Genomic DNA, 24,115 nt, shown 5'->3' with positions numbered 1-24,115 from the left:
GATTCAAGGACTTTCTTTTCCCCCTACAGATAAGAGTTATATAATTTGGGAGTCTTTTAGATAGACCCACTGAAGGGGTACTCCATTTGCCTCACCCCACATTCCTGTTCAGCATGGAAGAAGCCAGGGCGGTCTGCATCCTGATTCCCTATCTGTGAGCTGGGTAACCTTTTCAGAGGATGGTATGATAAGTATAGGAGGTAGAAATTGTCTGGGCAGTTAGGGCAAAAAGACCCCAAAGAAAAGTAGCTGGTTTCTTGGCTAAAACTCACAATGTCCTTGGGCCTTTTGGCAACCTACTCCATTCCAAAGGCCAAAAATGTCAAAAATATTTGGGAGCTTTTATCTAATCCTTAAAAGATTTTAGGGTTACCTCTTCAGAGAGGGGAATGTTAGAGTAGAAAAAGGCCCCATTAAAAAAAGAAGAAGAGTACATGAAGTTATCAGAAAAAAGTGATGGGGAGATAGGGGAGGAGTTGGAGGGGAGGGAGTGGGCATGGATTTGATCAAAACACCTATCTGCTTATATGCCTGTATGAAATTCTTAATAAGTTATTAAAATTTTTTGATTGATTTTTGAAAATATTTATTATTGTTATTTTATGTGTATGAGTGTATTGCCTGCATGCATGTGAGTGCACCCGTGTTGTGCAGTGCTGCAGAGGTCAGAAGAGGGCTTCGGATTGCCCGGGAACTGGAGTTAAGGACAGTTTGTAGCTGCCATATGTGTGCTGGGAATCAAACCCAGGTCCTCTGCAAGAGCAGTCAGTGCTCTTAGCCACTGAGCTATCTCTCCAGCCCTGATTGATTTATTTTTATGTGCATGAGTGTATTGCCTGCATGTATGTAAGTGCACCCATGGAGGACAGAAGGCAGCACTGTATCCCCTGGAACTAAAGTTTTATAGTTGTTAGCTGCCATGAGGATGCTGAGATTCAAACCTGGGTCTTCTGCAAGAGCAGCCTAGTGCCCTTAGCTGCGGAGCCCTCTCTCCAGTCTGGGAAATCAGAGTCTTATAAGAGAAAAGTTAGAAGCTGAGAGAACAGCAATTAAGGCAGGAGCAGTAACAGGTGTCATTTTCTGTTTTTGACCTGAAAGCAGGTAGGAGAAACAGGAAGAACCTTTATGATTTCAGGATCAAGAGAGTAGATAGAAGTGGCCATTCTTAATGTGTTTTGGATTCAGAATGTGCTGCTTAATGAGGTTAGTGCCTCTGGATTTCACCCCAGGCCAATTTACCTCCACAGGGTCTTAGGGTGGCTCTCTTAGAGGCAAAAGAGTGGCTTAGGGCATTGGTGAATCAGTCCTTATGGTGATGTCCTCCAGGGAAAAACACATACTGTCCCATCTGACCAGGAACAGGGTATGGATGACTTCAGGGTATTTATATCCTATGGCAGTGGTGCTCATTAAACTACGTGGATCTAGGTCAGAAAATTGAAGCAATGAAACTAAGTAACATGGAAGCCAGGAGTAGAGTGAAGCAGTAAGGCAGTCTTCAGGGAAACCCACCAATAACATTTCAAATGGATCCTAGACGAAATCCCAGGAAGTGGTCAGTGGTGGTAGCAAGGGATGCACAGCCCCTTGCTATTGCTTAAAGCACCTGCAGCAGTTCCCTTAATCTTTAAGGGACCTCAGCTCAGGTAAAATCAGATCCTTGGCTTTGTCACAGAAAAGAATTTCAGAGTCAGTATAAGGAAGAGTTGGAGTTTAATAAAAATAGGTGTTCAGGGAGAGAAAAGCACACCCAAGAGCATGGGTGTGAGCTTCTCAAGGAACAATTATAGTTCAATATCTTAGCATTATCCATTTTGGAAGTTTTCAAGTTATATCTCAAAGGGTTGCTAAGAAACTTTTTTCTGTTTTGATAAATGAGATTATAGCGTGGCTCCAGAGATGCCCTGGACGGGACTACAATTGGATAAACTGGAGCTGCTAGGTTTGCACAAAGAGGTTAGGACATATATTTTTACTGTAAGTGGGGTTTCTAGTGAGATTTCTAGAAACTTGCAGGTATGCAGTTGGGAAAGGAGAAAGGCCTAAGCAATGGTATTAATCACATCGGACTTTTAAAAAAACTACATTAATTCTTTGAGAATTTTATACAATGTATTTTGGTCATGATCTCCCCTCTTCCAGCTCCTCACAGATACACCTCCCTACCCACCCTCACTTCTATTGTCTTGTCTTATTTTTTATGGCCTATCAAGTCTAATTTGTGTTGCTCAAATACTCTTGAGTGTGGCACTTACTCTGGAGTGTGGTCAACCTACCAGGGGCCACATCCTTAAAGAAAACTCTCTTCCTCTCCCAACAACTGTTACATGCCAATAGCTCCTTAGAAGGTGGGATTTTGTGCCCACTCTCCTCTTCCATGCTAGGATTTTGTCTGGCTTGTGCTTGCTCAGGTCTTGTGCATCCTGACACAACCACTGTAAGCTCACAGGTACAATTTCCCTGCTGTCTGGAAAATAGTTCCCTTGTAGTAATCTACCACCTATGGCTCCTACAAGCTTTCCATCTCCCTCTGTCCCTGAGCCTTTGTGTGGGTGGGGTTGAGGTATGATATAGATGTGCCATTTAGGGCTGAGCACCTCCAGTCTCTTATTATCTTCACATTGACCAGTTTTGGATCTCTATGATAACTGCTTTTTACTGCAAGAAGCAGAAGCTTTCTAAAGAGATTTGAGAGGTGCATTAATCTATGGGTATAGAAAAAATGATTCATTAGGAATCATTTTAATACTAGGTTCATTTAGTAGAATATTAGAAGTAGTTGTTATCAGAGTAATCAACCACCTTCTGAATTTAAAATTTGCTCCATGAGATGGAACCTATACTGTTAATTGGGGTCAAGAATGTGTAGCTAGATAGGTTCTAGGCCCTAGGTGTTGAACTTCTTGATTCTCAGTTGATTTATGAGATGTTCTTTCTCTTTCTATGTCTCAATTTTTTCTTTTCTTTTTTTTTTTCTTTTTTGAGACAGGGTCTCCCTGTAGCCCCAGCTGTCCTAGAACTCACTATGTAGACCAGGCTGGCCTCGAACTCACAAAGATCCACCTGCCTCTGCCTCCAAAGAGTGCTGGGATTAAAGGCATGTGCCACCACACCCGGCCTGATTTTTTCTATCCTGCCTCAGTCAATCATCATTTCTGTTCCCATATGCAAGGTGGTCTGATAAGTGTCAGAACTATGTGAAATCTCTTTCTGGGGAAATCTCTCCCTTTGCTTGGTACCAGGTTTCTGCCTTTCCCTTCTCATAGTCTGAGGTTTCTGGGGGAAATTCCAGTTCTTTGGGGTCCATTGTTCCAATATTCTGATAGCCAAAGGGAGGGGCACAAATGTCTCTAAAAATGTCACTATTGTCAGGATGATTACAGATACCCAGAAGGGTTTGAAAAAAAAAACAATCAACGCCTACCTCTGGGCAATGAACATTTATACATCAAGCTCCTTATGGAGGAAAAAAGCTGTACGCCTTGCATTTCCTAGAGAACTCCCTCAAGGATCTGCTTGGTTCTAATGTCCCTCCAAACCCTCCACTTCTCATAAGTCTGAGTCTTCAACTAGCTACTCCAATCATTCTCGATGTTAGTGTGTCTCTGATTTTTCACTGAGTGTGATACTGACTCCTGGTCCCAGGCTCCTGCCTTAGATACAGTGGTCCAAGCCTCCATAATTTGGCCAAAGAAAAGCTGTCTGTGGCTGAAGCCACCCTATGGATGGGTCTTATTTGACCAGGAGTTTACTTCTGAGGATCTCCATTTCGAAATGAAGACAGTAAAGCTCAGGAGAGGTTAGCAATTTGCCCAAGATTAAACAGCTGGTGAATTACCCAGTTACCCAAATTTACCCACTTGCTTGAAAACCACAGGGAGCACTGTTTCCGGTTAGTATAACTAGAGGGATATATCACCTTTTTTCCCTTGAATTATCCTTTGTGTAAATGGCATTAGACTGATTTGTTGGAAAGTATTTAAGATGAAATAACTTGCGGGTTGTGTTAGCCAGGCTGTGCTCTAACCTACATGTGGCATCCTGAAAACCAGTTTTGCCATAAAAATACCCTGCAAATATTTGAATATTCAATCTGTACTCTGATTTGGGTAGGAAGTCTCAAGACACACTGTTCAGTCTGGATTCATATTGTGTTCTCAATCTTATAAGATCCTGGATGAGGCTTTGGGGACTAGAGGGCAGAGTCCTTGTTCTGTACTAGAGTGAGTTTTAAATTGTCTGTTGGCTCCCTCTTGTGGTCAACAGTGAAGGCCCAAGGTCCCTGTGATTCCAAAAACATTTCCCAATTTCTAGTGGAAATTCCCTCAAGGAATAGCTATCCTTTTCTCATGAATATAGGTACTTCCCCACTTATGTAATGAAACTGACTTTCCTAATTATGAAAAACACACGTTTCCAAATCTTAGAAATTTTGCAAAGTACAGAAAAGTGTGAAGAAGAAAATTAAAATCATAAATATTTGGATCCCACAGAAAAGAGTTCCTGTCAGAATTTGTATTTATTTATTTATTTATTTATTTATTTATTTATTTGATAGGCAATATAATTCATCTATCACCAGCTCCATAAGTAACCACTATCACTTTATGCCGATGTGTAACCTTGTACACATTCTCTGCCCAATCTCTCTCACTACATCAAAGATATACACTGTTTGTATTCCCTGCTTCCTAACACACACACACACACACACACACACACACACACACACGGGGATTACACTGTACGTGTACCTTTATTTCCTTTTTTTCTTTTCCATCAAGCCTCTCTCCAAGAGCATCAAATATTATCAGAACACAGAGCTGAACCATGACCTAAAACAGGATATGGTTTACTTAATGAATCTAATAAATATTATCTGTTTTAAGTTTTTTAAGTTTTATTAGAAAATTGGAAACTATGTAGCAAAATTAAAAGTAGTTACGAAGAACAATAATGACATTATCTTATTCAGCATATCCAACAAATCAGTGTCATGTTTGCTTCCCACTGCACTCTTTGCCAATAGAAGAATAAAGGAAGCCCAGTGCTATTTTGGAACACAGAAATGATTCCTGCTACTTCAATATGTAAAAAGTTAAATACACACACCCACAATTGGAAAAAAAGGACTGCCCTCATTTTCTTTTCAAATTACCTTTTCTTGTTCTCGATTCTAAGTATTATACACACATGCATTTGTTTGCACATGTAAATATATACATTATAGGTTAAAAAACGCACATGAGGGGAAACGTGGTGGTTTCCACTTTGAGATTAGGCGACCACACTAAATATTATACATTCTAGGTCTATCACTTGCTGTAATATTTTTCATTTGCTGTAACTTTTTAAAATTAATTTTTAGTTTTATTTTATGTGCATGAGTGTTATGTGTGCATTTACATAAGTGCACCCATGTTGTACAATGCTCACAGAGGTCAGAGGAGAGTGTCAGAATCCCTGGAACTGGAGTTATGGAGTTGTTATGGAGTTGTGGAGTTGTTAGTTGCCATGTCGGTGCTGGGATTTGAACCCTGGTCTTCTACAAGAACAGTCCATGTTCATAACCACTGAGCCATCTCACCAACCACTTGCTGTAAATTTTTTATTTCATTTTTCTTTAGAACTTAATAACATTCTATTTGAAATATCAGATTTTCATTATTTATTCATCTGCAGATGCACAACTAGCTTGGTTACACTTCTTTGCTACCAGGAATAAGGCAGTAATAAAGTATCTCTGTAGTAAGATATCAAGTTCTCTGGATTATATGCCCAGGAGTGAAATATTTGGGTCATTTGGTAGATCAGTTTTTAATTTTTTGAGAGGTCTCCAAATTGGTTTCCATAATGGGTGTGCCAATTTACACTCCAACCATCAGTGAATAAGTGTTCTTCTTTCTCCACATCTTCTCCAACATTTGTTTTCAGCGTTTTTGATATCAGCCATTCTGACTGGGGTAAGGTGAGATCTCAAAGTAGTTTTCATTTTCACTTAGGGATGTTGAGCACTTCTTTAAATAGTTGTTGGTTATTTGTATTTCTTTTTCTGAAAACTATGCCCTTTTTGCCCATTTTTGATTGGTAATTTTATATCCTTGGTATTTAATTTTTGCAGTTCTTTATATATTATAGATATTTGTCCCTTGTCTGATATACAGCTGATAACCATTTTCTCCCATTCTGTGGATTGTCTGTGTGCTTTTCTGATAGCTTCCTTTGCTGTGTACAGACTTTTTAATTTCATATAGTCCCATCTGTTGATAGTTGGGTTAATTCCTTTGGCACTGATGTTCTTATTCAGAAAATTCTTGCCTACCTTGATGCCCTGAAGAGTATCCCCTATACTTTTATGTAGGAGTTTCAAAGTCTCAGATTTCAAATTAAGCATTTTAAGCTGATTTTCATACAGGGCAAAAATTTTATCTAATTTCATTCTTCTTCAGGTGGCAATCCTTTTGTCAATACCTTTTATTGAATAGGCTTTTTTTGCAATGTAATGTTATTGCTTCCTTTATCAAGAATTAGGTGGGCAGTAACTATCATTTTATACCCAGGTCCTCTATTCTGTTCCATTGGTCTATGTGTCTGTTTCTATGCCAGTACCAAGCTGTCCTTATCTTCATAGCTCTGTAGTAGAAACTGAAGTCAGGTATTGTGACCTTTTCAGCTGTGTTCTTACTGCATAGAACTGTTTTGTCTAGTCATAGTCTTTTATGTTCCATACAATTGGATTTTTTTCTGTTCTGTGAAATATGACATTGGAATAATTGGGATAATGACATTGCATTAAATCTGTAAATTAATTTTGGTAATATAGCCATTTAACAATATAAATTCTCCCAGTTCAGGAGCATGAAAGTTTTTCTATTGTTAAGTATCTTCTTTGATTTCCTTTTTCAGTATCTTGAAGTTTTCATTGTAGAGATCTTTGTCTTCTTTAGTTAGGTTTATTCCTAAGTACTTAATTTTTTTAGTGCTATTTTGAATGGGATATTTTTCCTAGTTTATTTCTCTAAGAACATATTATTGGTGTATAAGAAGGCCACTTGTTAATAGTAATTTTGTATCTCACAACTTTATTGTTTATTAGATTAAGGAATTTTCTGGTAGATTCTATAAGGTCTTTTAAATAGAGATGGCATCTGAAAATAAGGATAGTTTGACCTCTTCCTCTCCTAATTTCAGAGGAGAGAGTGGGCTTCTTGTCTTATTTCTAATTTTAGAGGAAATATTTTCAGTGTATTTCCATTTAATATAACATTGGCTCTAGGTTTGTTGTATATAGCTTTTACTATTTTGAGATATGCTCCATTTATTCCTAACATCTCCAGGACTTTTAATATTCAAGTTTGTTAAATTTCTTTTTGGCATCAATCGAGAAAATTATGTAGTTTCTGTCCTTTAGTGTGTATGTATGGTGTACTACATAATGTATGTTCTTAATATGTTCCTGAATTTTGTTTGCAAGTATTTTGTTGAGAATTTTTGCACCTATGTTCATAAAAACAAATTTGGTCTGTAGTCTGTGTGTGTGTGTGTGTGTGTGTGTGTGTGTGTGTATGTGTGTGTGTGTGTTTACTTGGTTTTGGAGTCAGAATAATATTGACCTCATAGAATGAATTTGGTAGTGTTCCTTTGCTTTCTATTTTGTGGAACAAATTAAGAAGTATTGGTATGAGATATTCCTTGAACGTTTGACAGTATGCAGCAGTAAAATCTGGGCTTTTCTTTGAAGGGAGCCTTTTTTTTTTTTTTTTTTTTTTTTGGCTTTTTGAAGCAGGGTCTCCCTGTAGCCCCATCTGTCCTGGAACTCACTATGTAGACCAGGCTGGCCTTGAACTCACAGAGATCCACCTGCCTCTGCCTCCCGAGTGCTGGGACTACAGGCGTGCACCACCACGCCCGGCTTCTGAAGGGAGACTTTTTACTTGTAATTTAAAATTTTTTACTGCCTGTATTAAGTGTACTACGTGTGTGCCTGGTGTCTGAAGAGACCAGAAGAGGGCGCCAGATGCTATGGAACTGGAGTTACAGACTTGTTAGCCACCACTAGGGAACTTGGAACCAAATCCAGGTCCTCTGCAAGGGCAGCAAGTGTTCCTAACCACTGAGCCATCATCGCTCCATGCCTTGAACAGAGACCTTTGATTAAAGCTTCTATATTGTTACTTATAATGGCTCTGTTTAAGTTATTTATATGCTCTGGTTTTAATTTTGGTGACATGCATTTAGAAATTCTATTTACGTTTTACAGCTTTTTGGAGTATAGGTTTGCAAAGTAATCTCTAATAATGTTCTTTACTGCACTGGAGTCTGTTGTAATGGCAGTTTTGAGCTCTAATTTTGTTTCTTCTGTCTTCTACCTCTTTTTGTCAGATTGACTAGGGGTTTGTCAATCTTGTTTACTTTTTCAAAGAACCAACTTTTTGTTTGGTTAAATTTATTTACTTTTTAGTCTCTACTCATCGATTTCTTCCCTGATCTTTACTATTTCTCGCCCTCTGGGATTGCCTTTGGTTGCTTGTTTATCAAGAGCCTTGAGGTGTATCACTAGGTTGTTTGATATTTCTCAGATTAAAATTTTTTTCCTCTGTGTGTGAATATCATACATGAGTCTTTGCATTATTTCCATCCCTCCCTCTCCCAGACTTTAAAAAAATATATTTTTTATTTTATGTGTATGGGTGTATTGCCTGTGCGTAGGTTAAGTGCACCTGTGTCATGCAAGGCCCACGGAAGACAGACGAGGTCATCGGATCCCCTGGAACTGGAGTTATGGACAGTTATTATCTGCATGTGGGTGCTGGGATTTGAACCCAGGTCTTCTGCAAGAACAACCAGTGTTCTTAACCACTGAGCAATCTCTCCAGCCCCAGATTTTTTTTTAATATGGGTGTTTGTTATTATAAACTTGCAGGTTTTTAAAATTTTGTAGCTGAATTTTTGTGATTTTCATAATATATACTTCGATGGCATTTATATCTGCTCTCCTCTCCCTGCCCCCACTACCTGAGCCCTATAGAGTATGATTTGTTTCCCCCAATGTCCTTTCAGTGTGGATCCATTCACTGGGCCTACCAAGAGTCTCAACTCTATAAGACACTGTCTTTCCCCCTCCTAGCAGCCAACAATTGCCAAAGTTCTTTAGGTTGGGTTGGGATTTCTCACTGTGGTCCCCATGTCTGTGCTGGGATTTTGTCTGGTCTGAGCTTGCCTTGACTTGTGCATGCTGTTATCATTGCTGTGAGTTCATATGAGTACCTGACCAGCTGTCTGGAAGACTCTGTTTCCTTGTGGTCATCCACCTGCTCTGGCTCGTACAATCTTTCTGCCCCATCTTCCACAATGATCTCTGAGCCTTGGGAGACAGAGATCTGAAATAGCGGTCTTATTCAGGGATAAGTACTCTGAGACCTCTTGTTCTCTGATCATTGGCCAGTTGTGGGTCCTGTGTTAATCACCATCAGCTGCATAAAGAAACTTCTCTGGTGAGAGTTAAGAAATGCATTCATCCTGTGTAGAGGTTATACTGAAGCAGTGTCACTTAGGGTTAAGCATCTCACAGACACTTATTCTCTGCATTTGACCATTCTGGAATTCTGTAATAGTTTCCATCTGTTGCAAAAAGAAGCTTTTTTGATGAAGGGTAAAAGGTACACTTGTCTGTAAATATGAGGATGTATATTTAGAATAAATTAAGAAATTATATTGGTCTAGGGATGTGGGAAAGGTTTTTCTCTAGGATTTGTGACCTTTCCAGCCATGTGTGTTTGGCTATGTTTACAGTACCAAACATGAGTTCTCTCCCACTTGAGCAGGACTTAATTCCAGTTAGACAGCTGTTGAGTACCCCCAAGAAAAAAGTTCCAGTACTGCACCAATAGTGATTGTTTTCTGGGCATTGTTATTTATTAGGATTATTGATTGGTTTTTCTCCCTTAACAGCTTGTATAATATCCTCTGATACCATGAGAGCTTAGTCTTCGATTGCTCCAAGTCTTATGTCCAAAGTGTGGCCTGTCTTCAGCAATAGAGTCTTACCTTTAAGATCTGGGTGGTAATCTAGGGCTGTGGCAATAGCCTGTGCTATTTTGAGAGTCTCTTGGAGTACCCTAACCAACACAACTTGAAGGGAAGTTTCTCCTGCCCGGCACTGTTTTTTGGTTTTTTAAAATATGTATATAGGAACTGGAATCTTTTCATGTGTGTAGTAATGAGAGGTCTCTAGAGGAACAAAACCATATATATATATATATATATATATATCCTTCAGCTATACACATGTCCTCATATATTTATTGTGTGTGTTTTTCAGTAGTACTTTGAACTAATCCACCTCTCTCTGGTTTTTCATACCATCTAAGCAGTGTTGTGCAGTCCTATGGGCCCTGGAGGTAGAGGTCTGCTGGAACAGAGGGCACCCACACAGCTGGAGATGAATGTCTGATCACCCAGCACTCCCTGCGGCCAGCTGAGGCAGAGGCTGGTACGTCCCCACCAGATGAAAGCCTGGCAGCAGGAAGCCAATCCATGCCACTAGAAACCTGTTTTTTGTTTTGTTTTGAGGCAGGGTTTCATAAAGTCCAGGCCAATCTTGAACTCACTATGTAGCCAACAATGATCTGGAACTTTTGATCCTCCTCTTGAGTCTGGGATTGCAGGCATGTGTTACCATGCCTGGTTTTATGGGCTGCGGGGATCAAACTCAGGTCTTTGTGTATGCTAGGCAAATACTATACCAACTGGTTTACATCTTCAGCCCTGTTTTAATTTTCTTGCTACATTAAGACATTCTTAGTCAAGATAAATCTTGGTATAAATTGATGACCATTGCTTGAGATGAATCCTTTAGCATAGAGTTTTGGGTTAAGAAACTAGTCTTTGGTCACACTGTGCCTGTTCTCTGATATACCCCTCCTGACCCACCTACAAACATCTGGGAAGCCTTCCATCCCCTCCATGCTGTTAGATGCTGCCACCACTGTGTCCCTGTGTTCTATTGCCACCGTTTAGAAGGAAAAGGCCTGTGCTTATGTTTCTTTTTCTTTAAAGTTGTCCATTGCTCAATAAGTCAGGCATCCTCGGGCCTCACCAGAATTTTAGAGTCCCTGAAAATAAGCTATGGGTCTTTTTCTTTAAAGAAGTAGAATTAAGGCAGAGATGGGGTGGCATACACCTGCAATCACAGCACTTAGGAGGCTAAGGCAGGAGAACCCCAAGTTTGAGGTCAGTCCGGGATACATGGTGAGTTTCAGGCCAACCTGGGTTTGGATAGCAAGATTCTGTCTCAGAAAGAAAAGAAAAACGAAAAGAAAGACAAAAAAAAAGATAAATAAATAAATAAATAAATAAATAAATAGTAAATAATTACTATTAGTTTGAACCAGTAAGCTACCAAATATTCTCAGCTGGGTTTGCTTTTGGTTTTTGAGACAAGGTCTCCCTGTAGCCACAGCTGGCTTGGAGCTACCTGCACAGACCAGGCTGGCCTTGATCTGTCTGCCTTTGCCTCCAGAATGCTGGGATTAAAGGCATGCACCACCACCAGCAGCTCTTTCAGCTGTTTTTAAAGTTCTAGATAAAACTTCATAGTATTTTTCTCCCAAAAAGTCAACATGGGAAGATCTATGAGTTGTCTTGATGTGAGCAGAGGATCTGTGTCCTGATACCATCTTCATGTGCCTCCTGATCGACACAACTGACTTTTGGGGGTACTTCCTCATATTATTAGTCCTGACTTAACAAAGGAAGGAGTTTAAAATTCCTTTCCTGCTCAAAACCCCTAAAATTCTATTAGTCTTACTGGACCAGTCTTCATTTTACCAGGATTTGTACTGAAAAGTCCCCTTTCCATTTCCTAAGACTTTAGATCCCAGTGTGGTTGGGAGGGAGGAGCAGCTGGAATTCTGGGGTAGTAGAAACCAGAGTGTGATATGGATATGAAGTCTTAATCTGGGTCCAGCTAACTTGCGAGGGCCTGAAAGACAGGATAGAGAAAGACTGCCTTTCTGCCAGCAGTGGCTCCTTAAGAGTTTCCTTTTATCATGGACCTGCTTCAGGTGTTGGGAGAGAGAGCAAGTCTCTGTGGATGCTATGGGACTGGGGTTGGAGTTGTCAGGTTCTCTCAAAAAGACTTTGGAAACTGAAGACAAGAAAGGAATGTGGCCAAATTTCCCTTCAAAGTGCTCTGTTAATGGCCTGCTATATTTGACAAAGATCAAGTCTGAGCCAAAGCACAAGCTGAAACCATATCTCTAATATGCAAATATGCACAAGCAAGCTATGTCTTTTAAACTCCTGTAGCACATTAATTTTTATCTGTTATTAATGAACATTTCCATATGTTGGGTGCAATGGATACACTATTAATATCCATTATAGCCCACCGAGGTAAATATTATTTAATTCATTTCACAGATGTGGAAACTGAGGCATAAGAGGTTAAGTTGCTGAAGACAACAGAGTTGGCAGAGCTGAGACCCAAAGCCAGTCACTTTTGATGTGAAAGCTCATTTTATTTAGGTTACTGGGTTATTCTGCTTCATTCAGTAGATTTGTGTCCAAGACTTACAGTACCAGTCCCTCAGGGGCCCTTATCATGCTTTTCTCTTAACTTGAAATGCTTTACATAAAGCCAGCAAATAACGATTGATGTCTGTTGCTTCAAGAAACAGCTGCATCGTGTACTGATCATCAGAGGCCATCTTTGTGGGGTTCTTTCTTCAATTTTTTAATTGAAATTTTAAGAACTTATTGGAACGTTGCAAGAACAGCTTAACACATAGATTATTTTCTACTTATATTTATCCGTTGTTAACATTTTGTCATATTTGTCTATTTTTTTCTGGACCATTTAAGAGTTAGTGGTAGACATACTTCTAAACACATCAGCAAATATCTCCTAAAAACAAAGCCACTTCTACATAACCAAGACGCACCACCCCAGGGGATTTTACTTTGCTACAGCACTAGTCTATATTCAAATCTCCCCCATTGCTTCGATAGTGTTAATTCAATAGCTGTTTCGTTTGCTTGTTTTATCCGCAGTCCAACTTAGAATCGCACACATCTTTCAGCACCCCACGTTTCTTTTTCTCTCCTTTAACCTAGAACAGCCCGCCAGCCTCCTGGAGCCGGACAGTTGGCGGTGTGGCCCCGGCCTCTCCGCACGCCGAGCCTCTGGCGCTACCCCGCGCGCACTCGCGCTCAGGGGCGCCGGGCGCGCAGGCGCCGCGGGGAGAGGTCGCGCAGGCGCGGACGGCGTAGGTTCTGAGAAGACCTTCAGCGTCGCCCCGGCCGAGCGCCTACTGGACCCCGGGTCGTAGGTGAGGTGGCCGCCGCCGAGCGGGCGGGAGGAGCGGAGGCCGCGGTGGAGACGCCGAGCGGCCTCGGGGAGGCGGGGGACCTTCTCCCCGCCGTGCGGACCGGCCTTCTTCCCCCGGTCTTGCGGGAAACGCGGGGAGGGCGGTTTCTAGAGCGCTGGAGTCCGCAGTCCGCACCCAGCCCTGCCGTTCCCCGCCTTCCGGACGAGTCCGGCATCCGTCCGGCGAGTGTTGCACGGCTTACGGCCCAAGTGAGGTTGCTGTTCGTGCACCTGGAAAAGCAGAATCGAGGAACCCAAAGGGCCCTTCGCTGTCGGTTTCAGTGGCTGTGTGGAGCAGGATTATCCAGTTAGCGCGTTTTGTTTTGCTGTCTGGGTCTAATGCATCCTTGGGGCATGGTGCATGTCTGTTTTGTGGAGCTAATAAAAATGCGACGTTATAGCTTTACTCTCAGCTAACGCCCAGGCTGTGGTACCGCCTCAGTTTTTGCTTGATCATACCTGCAATGCATTTCCCATCAGAATCATGGGCCTTGATGAATAAGAATGAGTTAGGCCAGACTAGTTCAGTTGGTAAGCTAAACTTCTTGACTTTTGCAAGGCGCTGGTTTTGAGAAACAGTAAAGCAAAATGTTAAAAGCTTGTAATTAGTGCTTAGATGTATGTTTTGAACATTTCAGTGTATCTTATCCTTGGTCAACATGAAAACCAGACTAAAGCTTCAAACATTTCTGTCTGGATGTGTAAGACCTGCTTTTCAATACCTCCCTCCAAGACTTATGGCAGAATTTCAGTAGGTATTGCATCAGTTATGATTATAAAAATGATAACACCAAATTGGAAGAGTGGGACTATGTAAAAAAAAAGTTTGGAATTGGTCATTTGGGTACAAGAGATAGGACTGTAAAATTGCTCTGGAAGTGGACTATAACCCCTGTAGCCTGGAGTAAATTTTCATTGCGGAAGATGTAATAAGTCAATACTAATTTGCCTTTCCTGCACTCTTGCCTCTTAACTTTTTTTTCCCTTCGGGTTGGTACCTGGGAATGAACTCATGGTCTTGCCTATAAATGATACATGATCCACCAGTGCGTACCTTTCCTCATAATATTTTTTTGGTGTGTTGTGTACATGTGTTTATGTGGTGTATTTACGTGTATATGTAGTCCAGTGGTTTATATTGGGTGTCTTCCTTGATTTTTCTCCATCTTACGTTTTTGAGATAAGGTCTCCTCACTGAACCTAGTGCTCATCCATTTGACTTGACTGTCTGACCAATGAGCTCCAGGGATCCAACTGTCTCTACTTTCCTTACCCCTTTAAGTACTCTGTGGGTGCTGGGGATCCTACTTAGGTTCTCATGCTTGTATGCCAATTGAGCCATCTCCCTAGCCCTCAATCAACTTTATATATGAATTTTTAAAATATTATTTTATGTGTATGAGTGTATTGCCCACATGTATGTAAGTGCATCTGTGTGGTGCAGTGCCTGCAGAGGTCAGAACAGGGCATCGGATCCCCTGGAACTGGAGTTACAGATGGTTGCTATGTGGGAATTAAGCCTGGGTCCTCTGCAAGAGCAGTCAGTGCTCTTAACTACTGAGCCATCTCTCCAGCATTTTCTTTATGATTTTTATGTATTCTTTCCCTTTTTCTTCTGAGACAGGGTCTGCCTATAGCCCCGACTGACCTGGAATTTGCTAGGTAGTCCAGGCTAGCCTGAGATCTGCCTATCTCTGCTTCCTGAGTTCTGGGACTAAAGATGTGCATCACCACACCTGACATACTATTTTCTCTTAACTTTATATCATAAGTGTGTGTATTTGACCAGTACAAACTCTAAATGAATTCTCAGTTAAGAATGGCGTCAAGTTGAGCTTGGTGGCACACACCTGTAATTCAGCTTTTGGGAGGCAGAGGCAGGAGGATCTTCTAACCTACATAGCAGAGTTGAGGCCAGCCTGGGCTGCATAGTGAGGCATAGTGAGTCCCTGTTCAATTATAGGTAAAAGCCTAGCAGAAGCCCAGATTAAGAGCTGGACTGAACATAGATAGGTTTAATTTGTGTCGTGTCAATGCTTTGGGCATAGTATTTGTAACTTGCAGGTATGTCCAACCTTTTGAAATTGTGACACAGTGTTGTCATCTACAAAGTTCATGCTCAGCAACTTTGTCATCTGTAAAGGTCATGCTCAAGAACCTTATAATCAAGTTACTTTTTTTCTTTTTTGGGACATTTGAGACAGGGTCTCATTATGTAGTTCTGACTGGTCTTGAACTCCCTATATAAACCTGGCTGGCCTTGAATTCATAGAAATCTGTCTTATGCCTGAAATTAAAGGCATGTGCCACCATGCTTGGGTATGTTTTTTTGTTTTTCCCCACATTTATTTGTTGGGCAGCGGGGGGTGTGCTTTTTCCAATATGTGATGGTCAGAGGACAACTTCTGGGAGTTGGTTTTCTCCTTCCACCATGAGGGTTCCCAGCATTGAACTCAGATTATTAGGCTTGGTGGTAAGTGCTGAGCAATTTTGCCCACCCCAAATCAAATGAGTAATGTGTGTGTGTGCGTGTGTGTGTGTGTGTGTGTGTGTGTACACAGCATAGCCTGCTTGTGGAGGTCAGAGGACAACTTGTGAGAGTTGGTTCTCCTTATCTACCTTGTGGGTTTGGGGAATTCAGCTCAAGTCATCAGGCTTGGTAGCAAGCGTTATAACCTGTCAAGCCATCTTATCAGCCCCAAATCTCATGTTTTAATTAAGCTTACTTTTTTGTTGGTAAATGGGTCACATTTATAGCTATCCTTGGCTGTATGTAGCCCCCAAGCAGGACATTCCTGGAAACTGATAATAAAATCCTGCTAATGGGCTTATCTGAAGCACTTCTGTAATTGGTTAGACATGGCATTTGAGTTGCAACAGGGACACAACAGGAACTGGTGCAGGAAAAGATCTTCCGTATGTAGAGGGCAGAGGAGGGTGTTCAGTACTGTTGGTAGGATTGGAGAAAGTAGTGTGAGGGTCATCCTGGTTTTCTATAAAAGCTGGATGAATAACGAGTAGGCAAGATACAAAGTCAAGGCACCCAGGGTTTTCAAAGGCTTTGACTTCAGGTTCTCACCAATTTTTGTTAAGGGGGTTACTGCAGGTGGATTCTATCCTATTTCTTTGTAATGGTAAAATTAAAACATTTAAAGAAAAACTTTAGAGGGATCGAACACTGGATGAGTATATTTTATTTAGTAGGTGATGTTTGGAAGTTTTTATTTGGTTGGTTTGTTGTTTTGACAGACTGTCCAGCAAGTTCCTGGGATCTGCCTGTCTCTATGCCCTGATGCTGGGGTTACAGGCATGCATAGCCATGCCATTTTTTTTATGTGGGTGCTGGGGATTCAAACTCTGGTCTTCATGCTTACGGGACTTTTTTTTTTTTTTTTTTTTTTTTTTTTTTTTTTTTTGGTATATGTGGTATTTGGGGATTGAATTTAGAGGCCTCAATGTGCTAGGCAAATGTTCTACTACTGAGTGATGCCCCAGTTCTCTTTTTTACTTTTTCATTTTGAGTCAGGCCTGCTGTGCACTAGCATACTGTGTGTGTATTCATGTGCGTGTGTGTATGGGGGGGGGCGTTATGGTGTTAGGATTGAACCCAAGGTCTCAAACCTCAATCCTGAGGATTTTAATTGCGTGTATTTTTGCAGTTTCTTAAAATTTTTGCTTTGTGGGCTGGGGACATAACTCAGTAGATGAAGTGCTTTCCACACAAAAATGAGGACTTGTATATGCGCCCCAGGACCCATGTAAAAGAACCAGGTGTAGTGGTATGGATTGTAATCCCTGCCTTGGGGAGGTGGAAAGAGGCAGAATCCTGGGGCTCTCTGGCTAGCCAGCTTAGACTACTTGGTGAGCTCCAGACCAGTGAAAGACCATCTCAAAAACAAAAACAACGATGAAGGCTGGAGAGATGGCTTAGTGGTTAAGAGCACTAGCTGCTCTTGCAGAAGACCTGGATTCAATTCCCAACACCCACACAGTGGCTAACAACCGTCCATAACTCCAGTTCTAGAGGAATATGACACTGCCTTCTTCAGACACTGCATGACATGGGTGCACTGACATACATGCAGGTAGTACACTTACACACAAAATTTAAAAAAGAAAAAAAGAATGGTGCCTGAGGAATGACACATATGCATTTGTACCTCCACAAATGTGTACCTCCACATACACACATCCACATATATGCTCATTCACAGGCATACACAAAAATCTAAGAAAGCATTTTCTTCAGCCTGTGAGAACTTTCTTTTTCTGTTTTTTTTTTTGTTTGTTTGTTTTTGTTTTTTTTGGTCTTTTTGAGACAGGGTCTCCCTGTAGTTCCAGCTGGCTTGGAACTTGCTGTGTAGACCAGGCTGGCCTCAAACTCACAGAGATCTGCCTGCCTCTGCTTCCCAAGTGCTAGGATTAAAGGCGTGCACCACCACACCTGGCTGACAACTTTCTTTTCTTTGAAATGCAGTCAGAAAGATGACCTCTGAATCTTGTGAGACAGCACTTTTGTTTTCTAGTGTTCTAAAATGTTATTTTTTCAGGCACAAAATGCCTTTGAATTCTGATTGCATTAGGGTCTTAACATTACTTCACAAGATGGAAGAGTGGAAGAATTATGAGTATGTACATAGTAAATGGTTATTGTTTTGTTCCCATTTTTTAAAGCTATGTGTAACACACCAACTTACTGTGACCTAGGAAAGGCTGCCAAGGATGTCTTTAACAAAGGATATGGTAAGTATACAGTTGTAAAGTTTCAGCGTTGAATGCCTGTTGTGTGTAAGATACTGTGCTAGTAAAATAAAGCTAAGTCAGCATTAATCTACATCGTAAGTCTTAAGGGATAAATATTAACAGACTTTTATATTTTACAAACATCCTTTACAAGTATTAACATCCTTTACAAACATTAAGAACAGTTACATACATATACATGTAATTGTACATATTTAGTACCTATACTATGAGGTAGCATGCAGTATGTCTCTTTTGAGGGGACAATTAAAGTGCTTCTTCCCCTCCATATAGTGTTTTTGTTGGTGGTGGTGGTTTTGTTTTTTTTTTGTACCATTAAGACAGGATCTTACTATGTTCCTCTGGCTGGCCTGGAACTCACTATCTAGACCAGGCTGGCTTTGAACTCACAAAGATATCTGCCTGCCTCTGTTCCTGAGTGCTAGGATTAAAGGCTTGTGCCACCACACCTGGCCCATATAATGCTATTTTTTAAAAATTATTATTTTTATTTTATATATATGAGTGTATTGCCTGCATGTAGGTAGGTGCAACTGTGTCGTGCAGAGTGTGAGGAGGTCAAAAGAGGGCATCGGATTCCCTGGAATTGGAGTTAGGGATGGTTGTCAGCTGCTATGTGGGTGCTGGGGATTGAACCTGGGTTGTCTTCAAGAGCAGCCAGTGCTCTTAACTGCTGAGTCATCTTTCCAGCCCCCCCTTTTTAAATGAAAATGAAGATGTGATTTTTTAACTTCTTTTAATATTCTTTTGATTCCAAGTAGACATTTATATTTAGGTTTTAAATTTTTGTTTTTAATTTATACATTTATGTACATAATATGATATATATGTGTATATATGCTCACAATAGACATACATGGATATATATGCATATATATGCACACACACATATATCAGCATATTATTTTTGGGTAATTTTAGTTCTTAGAACATGTTTTTTCTTATTTTTCATATTTTAAAGGTATGACTTCACTCATTTTGAGGGACTTTAGAATTATATTTCTTTTGTTACAATTTAGTTTCTTTTTGAATTCTCACTTAATGAGAATATCATGTATTTTCCATATGGAAGGTATTATTTGAGTACCATGTTAAATTTTGTGCATTTAATTTTGTTTCTGTTTCTAGGATTTGGCATGGTCAAAATAGATCTGAGAACTAAGTCTTGTAGTGGAGTGGTGAGTACCTAAATATATATATATATATACACACACATATACACACACATACACACATATGTATATATACACACACACACATATATATATATATGTATACATATATATAATTTTTTTTTTTTTGAGACAGGGTCTCCTTATAGCCCCAACTGGCCTGGAACTCTCTATGTAGACTAGGCTAGCCTCAAACTCACAAAGATCCACCTGCCTCTGCCTCCCAAGTGCTGGGATTAAAGACATGCGCCACCATGCCCAGGCATACCTAGTATATTTTTAATAGATATAGCACAGTTAACTTAAAGGAACTGACTTTAAAAATAGCTGGATACTGTAGTTGTATAAAACAACATATTCTTGACACAGCTGTCTGCCTTACAACTTTGCCCTAACCTAAGATTTCATGGAGCCTGTGAAACCTATAGACAATTAGGTTGAATTTTAGGGGACCCTTTGTGTTTGTCTTCATAAATGTATCCTGAATCTTATTCTTTTATGATACAGAGTATGTGGCTGGAGAGGTGGCTCAGCAGTTAAGAGTACTGACTGTTCTTGCAGAGGACCCGGGTTCAGTTCCCAGCACCCACACGATGGCTAACAGGTGTCAGAAACTCCAATTCCAGGGAATCCTACACCCTCTTCTGACCTCTGTTGGTGTTGCATGAAACAGGTGCACTCACATACATGCAGGAGTATACTCATACACATAAAAGGTAAAAATAATAAAATATTTTTTAAAAAAGAAGAAACAGAGTATGGGTTTTTTTGTTTGTTTGTTTGTTTTTTTTTTTGTCTTTTGAAATGGTCTCCCTGTAGCCACAGCTGGCCTGGAACTCACTATGGAGACCAGGCTGGCCTGAGATCCAACCGCCTCTGCCTCCCACATGCTTGGATTAAAGGGGCACACCACCACGCCAGGCCAGAGTATGTATTTTTGACTCCGGTCATGTTTATACTTTCTTGAATATGCATGAATACCTTTACTTCCATTACTATGAGTTCACTTAAGTTTTATTGCATTTCCAGTTTTTGTTTTTTTTTTTATGTGTATGAGTATTTTGCTTGCACCCACGTTGTGCAAATCCCATGGAGGCCAAAAGAGAGCGTCAGATCTCTGGAACTGGAATTAAGGATGGTTGTTAGCTGCCATGTGGTTGCTGGGAATCAAACCTGGGTCCTCTGCAAGAGCAGCCAGTGTTCTTAACTGTTGAGCCATCTCTCCAGCCCCTAAGATTTATTCTGTTTTTACAAAAACAAATTAAGGTTAAGAATAATCAGTTAAACCAGGTATGGTGGCATACAGTTTTAATCCCAGCACTTGGGAAGCAGAGGCAGGCAGATTTCTGTGAGTTCAAGGCCAACCTGGTTTGCAGTGTTGTTGAGTTCCAGGCCAGGTGGGGCTGCAGGGAAACCCTGTCTCAAAAAAAAAAAAATAATTTTAATCTCTGTCCTGTCCTTATTAACTTATATAAAAGGTAGAAATACAAGATTATTTTACAGTTTTTAACTGATTTTTAAAAAAAAATTTTGAGATGGGGTCTCACTATGTTACATAATATGAAGTAGCATACACTTATAGTATTTATGTCCCATTTGGCTATCCTTGGGCACTATTGAAGTGCTTCCCCCACTCCATATAAATCTTTCGTTTTTGAGACAGGGTCTCACTTATAGCTCTGGCTGACTTGGAACTTGTTATGTAGATGAACTGGCCTGGAACTCATGGCGATCTGCCTGTCTCTGTCTCCTGAGAGCTAGGACTAAAGGCACATGCCAACACTCCTGGCTTAACTGATTATTCTTAACCTCCAGTCTTTTCTACTAGAAGTCAAGAATATGATAAAATACTTATTAACATATTTTGAAGTGTGTCATTAACCAGAATTTTTATGTAATAAATCTCAGCAAATAGATTAACTTTTTCAAGACCGGATCTCAATAAGTTTTCCATGCGGACCTTGAACACACTCTAGCCCAGGACTTTTGATCTTCTTGCCAACCTTCGAAATAGCTGGGTTGACAGGCCTGCGCCACTGGGCCGGGTGCATTAATTTTTTTTTTTGGCTCTGGTGCCAAGAATCAAACCTAGGTGCTTTGCATGCTTGGCATACTCTTCACCATTGAGCTGTACCACAAATTAACTTTTAATTCACCATAGTCTCTGATTTTTTCCTTAGGCTATATCTTTAGTTGGTGCTAACCTATTCAAACCCATGCAAGTTTTATTTATTTATGAATATAATTAGTTTTTGTTTTTTTTTTTATCTTTTTGAGACAGGGTCTCCCTGCAGCCCCAGCTGTCCTGGAACTCACTATGTAGACCAGGCTAGCCTTGAACTCACAAAGATTCCCCCTGCCTCTGCCTCCCAAGTGCTGGGATTAAAGGCATGAACTACCACGCCTGGCATGAATATAATAATTTAATTGGGATAAAAAGCACGTGGAATTCCTTTGATATTTTGTATTGTACTTTGTACAGCTGTGGTTTGCTAATATCACCCTTTCTCTTGGTTTCTGTATCATATATCTGCCTTACTAAGGTAGGCATATTGTGTATATGGTTCTGTTAAAATAGGTTTCAAAATGTTCACAAATTAAATTTGTATTGCAAAAGTCACCTATAATTTTCTCTCCCTTTCATGCTGCTGTGGTGTGGTAATATGCATTTAGATGGTAAGGAAATAAAAAAACGTATTTGTGTGCTTGTTTTATGATTGCTTTTGGTCTCTGTAGTGATCTAGGTTAAATTTTATCCTTTGTTGCACACTGCTTGGATTCTGTTTTAACAGTAACTCTTTTGTTTTTGTGTTAATTATTAGACTTTATGTACCTGAAGATGTCCTAAGTGCATAATGAGTATATTTTTTGCTATTTGATCTAATGGTGGCATTTGACAAACTGATAACAGCTTCAAACTGAAGCAGTTATGAACCTAGAATACAACTTAAAACAGTCCTAGTCTTCTCTTTGAAATTTATACCTCTGATACTTTAAATTTTTGACAGAACTTCAACTAAGAGATGATATGGTAACAAGGAAGACATAATTCGCTACTCTTTCACCTTAATTTTGTGTATAAAGCTTTCCTAACACCAAAATACTTATGTTTGCTATGATTGTCGTTTTAGAAAAGTAAATGTAAAAAATAAAATATTGGACAGTTGGATTTATTATTAAAAGCAAACGATCGTCACACTAAAGAATTACTTAATGGCTATGCTTTATCATTTCTTCCTAACCCTCACCCTAAGTGTAGAGCACAGTTTTCACTTGGGACACTTTCTGTGTGGTGTTGATAAACAGATCATAGTGTCGTCATCTTTTCATCTCTGTGGACCTAGAGTTAGGGGGTAGGGCACTCATTAAAGGGAGGATTAAGTTTGCAGGCAGTGAAACAACTGCTTGAGAAGGGCAGCCTTTCATTGCTGCTTGCAGGATTTCAGAAATGCTCCTTGAAAACAGTGCCAAGCAGAGTGCTTTTTTTTTTCTTGACAGTCATAGATTGTCAGTGACAGATACTCACTGCTTCCCCCCGGAAGAAGGTCTATTTCTAATTACTTACTGTCTTATGATAAAAAGGACACTTATCATGGGAAGAGGATATTCTTACTGTAGTGATTATTTGGTATATTAGAGGGTAGGCCAGATGAAGGAGGAGGAAAGAAGATAAATCTCAGTATTCTGTTTTATTGTGAAAATGGGTAGATAACTTCAGATATTGTTGAAAATGTTTTTACTGAAAGTTTTACAGGCCAGATGAAGGAGTAGGAAATAAGATAAATCTCAGTATTCTGTTTTATTGTTAAAATGGGTAGATAACTTCAGATATTGTTGAAAATGTTTTTACTGAAATTTTTACAGATATTTTTTTTTTTAATTTTTAAAAATGATTTATTTAATAACAACATACTTAGAAGAAGCATATCATTACAACACAATTGACATATTCAATAACGTTTTCCTGAAGTAGGATGCATCTCTTTCAAATTTGGCTGTAAATTTTTAGGCTTACAGTTGAATTATTACAGTTATACAATATTGTACTCAGTATAAACCCTATAAGACATAAATTAAATGATGTTTTAACCTTTAAAAAGATCTCCATTTCATTATTAAAAATTAAAATTTCATATAGAAAAATTCATTTTAATGCAATTAACATTAAGATGTTTGCACATGCATTTCTAATCTACAAGTTATTTTTATATCCAGTGTAGGAGTCTCCAACCCAGCACTGTGATCTCCTAGCACCCTTTTCCTTCACAGTACCTACCACTGCATCACATGCCATTGGGGCATTTTCATAGCACCTCTCACTGAGGTCAGCTTGTGGCTGAAGCAAAGCAGGGGCCCAGGATGATCGTCATTCTAAGGAATCAAGGGAATCACATCATGATTATATGATTTTTTGGGGGGGCATCCCTTTTTAAAGAACTTTGACCATTACCTGTAGCTTTAGAGGCATAATGTTAAAAGAAAGTAAGCATATTGAAAATTATTTTTTCCCTATAACTTTTATAAACTTAAAATTCCTTATTTGTAAAGTTGAAACACTACCTTTTAACCATCTGAATGTACTTGTGGAAGACCTAAGAGACAAAGCAGAGGAAAAGAGGGGGAAGCCCATGCTTATTCAGCATCTGCTCAGTCTGAAGCAAATTCCACCGATGATGTTAGTGCTCATCTTGAGAGGATGGCATTAGGGTTAATAGTTTATGCATGAAGAACTCGAGACACATGAGGATAGTGCTCTGGTGGCACCCAGATATACCAAACAACGTATTCCAATAGCATGTAATGTTTTTGC

The 24,115-nt window shown here is 39.8% G+C and overlaps 1 protein-coding gene across 4 annotated transcripts in view; it reads left to right on the top strand.

Moving 5' to 3' along the window:
- Positions 1–13,191: 13,191 nt before the first annotated feature.
- Vdac3 (voltage dependent anion channel 3) overlaps positions 13,192–24,115 on the top strand; it is a 25,499-nt gene continuing 14,575 nt past the window's right edge. Inside the window, exons 1-4 of one of the 4 annotated variants that reach the window (XM_008824225.3) lie at positions 13,192–13,331; positions 18,044–18,112; positions 19,262–19,311; positions 21,979–21,981. In XM_008824225.3, coding sequence (XP_008822447.1) covers positions 18,046–18,112; positions 19,262–19,311; positions 21,979–21,981 — 120 coding nt within the window. In that variant the 5' untranslated portion in view covers positions 13,192–13,331; positions 18,044–18,045. Of the gene's footprint in view, positions 13,332–13,373; positions 13,677–18,043; positions 18,113–19,261; positions 19,312–21,978; positions 21,982–24,115 lie in introns of those variants that run through there. The other 3 variants (XM_008824226.3, XM_008824227.3, XM_029559212.1) reach the window with 3 other exon arrangements.

The sequence above is a fragment of the Nannospalax galili genome, unplaced genomic scaffold (genome assembly GCF_000622305.1).
Source record: "Nannospalax galili isolate Female #2095 unplaced genomic scaffold, S.galili_v1.0 scaffold569, whole genome shotgun sequence".
In the NCBI taxonomy this organism is placed as follows: Eukaryota; Metazoa; Chordata; class Mammalia; order Rodentia; family Spalacidae; genus Nannospalax; species Nannospalax galili.
The sequence above is the reverse complement of the archived record's forward strand: the minus strand, read 5'-3'. Positions and strand labels throughout refer to the sequence as shown.